The sequence below is a fragment of the Penaeus vannamei genome, chromosome 3 (genome assembly GCF_042767895.1).
Source record: "Penaeus vannamei isolate JL-2024 chromosome 3, ASM4276789v1, whole genome shotgun sequence".
NCBI lineage: Eukaryota > Metazoa > Arthropoda > Malacostraca > Decapoda > Penaeidae > Penaeus > Penaeus vannamei.
This window is the reverse complement of record NC_091551.1, coordinates 38,276,541-38,283,323: the sequence shown is the minus strand read 5'-3', so window position 1 is coordinate 38,283,323 and position 6,783 is coordinate 38,276,541. Positions and strand designations below refer to the sequence as shown.

The 6,783-nt window shown below is 39.9% G+C and overlaps 1 protein-coding gene across 1 annotated transcript in view; it reads right to left on the bottom strand.

The window, feature by feature from the left end:
• Positions 1–3,896: 3,896 nt before the first annotated feature.
• The window catches only part of LOC138866331 (trichohyalin-like), a 5,119-nt gene continuing 2,232 nt past the window's right edge, over positions 3,897–6,783 (bottom strand). Inside the window, exons 3-5 of the mRNA XM_070138833.1 lie at positions 5,263–6,783; positions 5,112–5,173; positions 3,897–4,746 (exon numbers count right to left, since the gene is read on the bottom strand). The exon at positions 5,263–6,783 is cut by the window's right edge and continues 1,627 nt beyond it. Of these exons, the coding sequence (XP_069994934.1) occupies positions 4,641–4,746; positions 5,112–5,173; positions 5,263–6,783 (1,689 nt within the window). The 3' untranslated portion in view covers positions 3,897–4,640. The remainder of the gene's footprint in view (positions 4,747–5,111; positions 5,174–5,262) is intronic.

Here is a 6,783-nt window from a genome sequence, read left to right as displayed (position 1 = left end):
TAAAAAGAACCCAGAATCAACACAACACTGGAAACGCAACATTTCTCACCGGCTTTCAATCTCGAAATGAGCGGGTTGGTGAGCTGTCAACCTGTGGCTGGCGCAAGAAAGTGTGAAGCACTCGATGCGCAGGATTCGATATGAGGGTATAGATAAATATAAAAATATGCAATTGAAGTATAATAACATTACTAAAAGACTTTAAAGGTATAAATGCGTACCAGCAGACACAGATAATTAGCCAAATATCGTTTTGACAAGCGCGTAATGATACACGGACTAGTTCGCGAACGCAAAAATGCGTTCGATGGTCAGTGTCGTGTTTTTCCTAGCAAGGTAAACAAGCTCATCGCCTTTGAAATTGAAAGGCGGCCGCGCGTTATATTTTCGTCATTTAGCGGTGACTATAAGGCCGGTGCATCTTAAACTATACGCGGTCGTCAACCTCTACCTCATTTTTTTCCAAGGAAAGAGAAAGGTTTGTAATATTTATGTTTTTTTATATATAACCTAAGATATGTGACGTTCAGATTGACATAAGCAAGATATAAATTGGTTCACAAGAAATTATTTTGATTGGTAAAGGTGTCAAGTCAAGCCAAAAATCTACTTAATAATATAGTGCAAGCCTTAAGCTACATTTTGACGTAAGCTGACGATAGATTTGACATCAATAAAGTGAGAAAAAAATTGTGTCAGTTTGATTTTCAGTTAGATTATAGTTATCACCAAAATCAGCATATATATTGATTGAACAATGAATAATTACTTGGTAGATCTGTATAGTAGGAACAAACAGAAATATAGAATAAGCAAAATAAGTTCAAATGTTAACAGGACAACGAAGGGTGGCCTGTTTCGAGCTCCTAGCCAGAGTATACAAGGTGTAGCAGATGCATTCCAGGCAGCTCCTAGGAAAGGGGGTTAGGGGACAGTCCCCTAATCAAACATAAAAACTTTTTAATGAGAAAATTTAAAATAAAAACTTTTTAATGACGAAATTTACCTCAAAATCATGCGGTCGCAATGCGAAGAATTGAAATAGAAATGTGTATTTCGGCCATTTATATGCAAAGGTTTTATTATTCTAATAAAGATATTGTAATAATTTTCTTTAATTTATCATACTCAATTTCTATGTATTGATGCATGTTTGGCAATATAATTATATACATCATATGTCACTAATGTTATGTGACTGTAGGCCTACAAGTTCATTGTGCCACGTGGTTTAATGTGTCCTGTTTATGGCATGTTGTATACGCCGTATGTATGCCGTGCATCTATGAACTACCAATTTATTGTTGTTAACCAGCCCTAAATTGCCGAATGGATAGTTTCGGGCTAGGAGTGGCAAAGGAATTATATGAAGAAAATAAATGCTACTACAAAGTCATGATACGATATGAATTTATATATATATAAAATTTATTAGTAAATAAGCTATTTGCAATCCCCTCTGAATAAGGCTGAACTGACCAAGAACATGAGCCCGTGAGCACCCCTACTGAACGACGTCGGACGTTTAGTTGGGCGTCGAGTCAACAGATGGCGCTGGTGGATGACCGGGGAGCTCACATTTTTTATAATGCGTTAGGTGGCATGTTTCCTGTCTTTCGTATATAGTCTTTGGTCATAACCGTTCAAATTGCTTTGCTCACGTAAGCATGAGTGCCAAGCGTGGTGGCTTCCATAAGTATTTGTAAGAGATTCCATGTTTACAATCTCGAATCTAAGTGCAGAAAGGAAGCACGCCCCTCCCATCTTCGCAAGATATCTCCCCAGTATCTCACCTCCCTACCCCGAACAATCCTAACGCTACTCACCCTCTTCCCCAAGCAAATTCTTCTTGCAGTCTTAATTCAGCTGCTCCAATTTCTAGTGGAGGTGGAGTTCTCCCACTATTACTTGGTGCGTGGCTGAAGTGGTAAGGCCGAAAGTAAGGCAATGGTGCGCTGTTGACTTCCTTGAAGGTGATGGTGGAATTAAGTTGCAGCTTTACAACTTTGAGTAGCGCGCCCTGCTAAGCCGGCGAGGCCGAGCGGTCTGTCTGGACGGCACAGGAATTGCCATGAACAAAGTTCATTTTTAAACAATTCACATTGGAAAATATGAATGAACACAATTTTAGAAACATCGGTTCACATGACCGTTTCGTGAAGAAGGAACAAGGGTTCACATAAACTGGGTATGTTTTTACACCCTAGAATATTGTGGTTAGGGGACAGACTTGCTGAGTGTTCATGAAGCATAAACATTTGCATGTCAGTGATAAGTGATAAAAGCAGTTACATTCATAGTGATTCAGAATAGGCATTTTCTAAGAAATATTTTGAGTATAAACATGACACATTCATACATGAACTCATAAGGATAACAACATGAGAAATGTATGCGAGCAATAAAGGTTGGATTAGCGTATTCTACGGTCACCGTCTCTGTCATCTTGTTCGGGGCACAGAGCACTTTGGAATCCTGGGAAATAAGAACTCATGACTCGTGGTCTGCGAGGGGAGAGCGCCGATGGGAGCAGGTCACTAGAGATAACCATCCTTCTCCTCCTTAAATAGATACTCTCCAATTGATCTAATCGCCGTAAGGGCTTATCCAATGTCCCTTTTACTAACCCCCCCCTACTCCTTTTTTCTCTTCATTTACCATTTTCTCAACCATTACTCTCGTATAGTGCTCTACAAACCGTTGACTGACATTTAACACATTTTTTTCCTAATCTTGAACCCATTTTTACCTTTTTTTCGACACTATACTTAACCATAGTGATATAGGACCTTTGATGTTTAGCATATTTATTTGTTTTAACCATTAACCCTCAACCTACTAAAGGGACATAGTTGTAAAAATATGAATATGAAATAAATCTTAAAAAAAAAAAAAAAAAACATTGCTTCTGTCCATTCCTAAGATCTCTCATTCAGTAGAATTACAAATGGATTTCCGAAAACGCGACAGTCAGTCCCAGAATTGATTTATTTTCTGAATTAATTAACTTTCAATCGGATTTTAGGATATACTTAGTCGATCTACTCCTCAAATTACACAATAACCTCACTCGTTCATACATATCTTTTAAAATCCTTTTTTTGGAGGATGCAAATACCCTTGCAGAGGCTCGTGAAACTACATTGTTAATTGTTAAGGGTGATAATCAATACCTATTTCGTTCTTATTTTCTGAAATGTCAAGAAAATAATGGTGAATTTTGCAGCGCTAGATACGATAGTAATAAATTCTATTCTCTCAGTATAGTAGTCATGGTGGCTAGTAGTAGTAGAAGTAATGGTAGGAGGAGGAGGACTGGGGGCCTGACAGAATTTTCGTAGTAGTGATAGCCATAGTAGTAAATGTGGTAATAGGACTAGCAGTAGTAGTTGTGCTAGTAGTAGATCTTTTAGTAGCTAGAGAAGCTGTTGTCTAGTAGTAAAAGCAGTAGTAGTACGGGGAGTAGTTATGGTTGTGTTCTTGTTGTTGTTTTTGCTGCTGTTGTTGCTATTGTTGCGCTTGTGGTTCTGGATATACACACAGGATATTGCATGTCATGACATGCCATCATGCCACCATCATCTAATATATCTAACATATCAGACTCTCCTACTTTAGCCAATATATAAATTTTCTTTTGGTTCCTTCTATAAATCCCAAGGTTTCCATTACATTTGAGTCAGTTTGAATATATTCTACTGGACCGATGTGACAAACTAATATTTACAATGCTGCATATTTCTGAATCTGCTCAGACATTTTCAAATATTCTATAATATATCGATTTTCAGAGGTAAAAACATTAGCTACTTCATTTCTAAAATGTATTTGTATATTTCCCAGCACTATATTTCGTACATACCAAGAACTCATCATCCTGTACATTTTCTATAAATCACGGTTTAAAAACACCATATCTAATTCAGGTGATTAATCACATTACCTCGAGTTTCTATCTCCGTCGGGATTGCAATCAAGATAAGGAAATTTACGTGAATAAAGTAATGAGACCAAATACATAAAAGACTTCCATGTACCTGGTACCTCTTCACTATTGCGATCTAGGTACACTGTCTAGTTCACCATTTCACTTGGTTATATAAACTTAAAGGATCATTCCGGAGACTCATTGGAAGTAAGCTCTATCATAAAACACTTTCTTCGGCATTCATGTATTTATTATTATTATTATATATAACAAAGACATTAACATGCATTAATATAGGGATCTTTATCTAAAATATATCATACAACCCCAACATAGCACACAAAGAAATGTATTTCGCTCACGTGCCCCAAGCATATAGGCCATTTGGGCAGACCAAGATGTAATATGATACTCCTTTCACACCATATAGCACCACCTTAACATCGCAGATTTCTTCCCACTCAAGCCATCTGTCCTCGGGATGACTGTTTTCTTGGTTGTGGTTAAAAGAGAGCGTGGTTCTGAAAGCTCACTTCATCAGCAGGCCAGTAGTGTGTGATAAGAATTTTTTTCACTTTGATTTATATGTAAATAGGATTATCACAGTATGATATAGATTGGCTCTTCATATAATCAGAAATCTGTTTTCATTCAGCTGCTTGGGAAGATGTGTCAGCGTAAGCGTGGTATAGATGGGCTGACAAGGTGCCATTCAGCACGATGCAAGTTTGGCGGCTGGAGCAAGGTGGGCGCGGTACACGGCGAGCGTCGCCAGGCTCGCCCAGAAGCCCTTCGCCAGCGGATCGTCAACGCCCCCGCTAGGAAGAGGCAGGTGGCTAAGAAACGGAAGTCTGGTATGCTTTACAAATATATCAGATATGCATGCACACATATACTATGCAGTATATAGATAGATAGAACTATATATATATATATATATATATATATATATATATATATATATATATATATATATGTGTGTGTGTGTGTGTGTGTGTGTGTGTGTGTGTGTGTGTGTGTGTGTGTGTGTATATATATATATATATATATATATATATATATATATATATATATATATATATATATGTGTGTGTGTGTGTGTGTGTGTGTGTGTGTGTGTGTGTGTGATATACATCATTTGATATATAGTAAAATATGATTTTTAAAAAATTCTGTTACTCACTCTTCTTTCAGTGCAGCAGCATCTTTAGATGTATGTTTCCGGGTATTCAGATGCGAAGGGAGCTACAAAGAAAATGCCATTAGAGAAACAGTATGAAAAGTATTATGCGAATGCTATTATTATGCAATGTCACAGAGAGTAGCATCCTTACCTTGCGAATCATGATTTTCTCTCTGCTCATCTTGAGGAATCTAGAGTTTTCAGGTATGTGATCGACAGTTATTTCCCCCGAATCTGCATGACATTCTTCTATGATTTTTCCAGAACCAGGGTATTGCTCAAGGGTCTCCGTAACACAGTGTTCTTCAGTGGTCCCCTTGGAATTCGTCTGGAATTTTTCACAGGTACTCATTGAATACAGATGGCATTCTTCAAATGCCTTCCTGGAATTTCGATGTAACTTTTCAGTTCTCCCTGATTCTATGTTTCGAGGTTCAGTGGCTCTTCTAGAATTTAGACGTCGGTCTTCAGAACCTCTCCTGGAATCCAATCGTTCCTCTGAGATTTTAGAATCTAGACGACATTCTCCAGCGGCTCTCCTGAAATTCAGTCTTTTCTCTGAGGTTCTCTTGGAACCTACTCGTCGTTTTTCATACGGTCTTCTGGATTCCAGTCGCTCTTCGGAGGCTCTCTTGGAATCTAGACGTCGTTCTGCTAAGGCTCTCCTGGAATATAAACGTCCTTCTTCAAAGGGTCTCCTGGAATCTAAACGTCGTTCTTCAGCTCTCCTGGTATCAAGGCGTTCTTCAGAAGCCCTCCTGGAATCCATACGTCGTTCTTCTGAAACCCTCCTGGAATCCAGACGTCGTTCTTCTGAAGCCCTCCTGGAATCTAGACGACGTTCTTCAGCTCTCCTGGAATCTACACGTTCTTCAGAAGCCCTCCTGGAATCCATACGTCGTTCTTCAGAAGCCCTCCTAGAATCGAGACGTCGTTCTTCAGCTCTCCTGGAATCTAGACGTTCTTCAGAAGCCCTCCTGGAATCTAGACGTTCTTCAGAAGCCCTCCTAGAATCGAGACGTCGTTCTTCAGCTCTCCTGGAATCTACACGTTCTTCAGAAGCCCTCCTAGAATCGAGACGTCGTTCTTCAGCTCTCCTGGAATCTACACGTTCTTCAGAAGCCCTCCTAGAATCGAGACGTCGTTCTTCAGCTCTCCTGGAATCTAGACGTTCTTCAGAAGCCCTCCTGGAATCTAGACGTTCTTCAGAAGCCCTCCTAGAATCGAGACGTCGTTCTTCAGCTCTCCTGGAATCTACACGTTCTTCAGAAGCCCTCCTGGAATCCAGACGTCGTTCTTCAGCTCTCCTGGAATCTACACGTTCTTCAGAAGCCCTCCTGGAATCCAGACGTCGTTCTTCAGAAGCCCTCCTGGAATCCATACGTCGTTCTTCTGAAGCCCTCCTGGAATCTACACGTTCTTCAGAAGCCCTCCTGGAATCCATACGTCGTTCTTCAGAAGCCCTCCTGGAATCCATACGTCGTTCTTCTGAAGCCCTCCTGGAATCGAGACGTCGTTCTTCAGAAGCCCTCCTGGAATCCAGACGACGTTCTTCAGAAGCCCTCCTGGAATCCAGACGACGTTCTTCAGAAGCCCTCCTGGAACCCATACGTCGTTCTTCTGAAGCCCTCCTGGAATCTACACGTTCTTCAGAAGCCCTCCTGGAATCCAG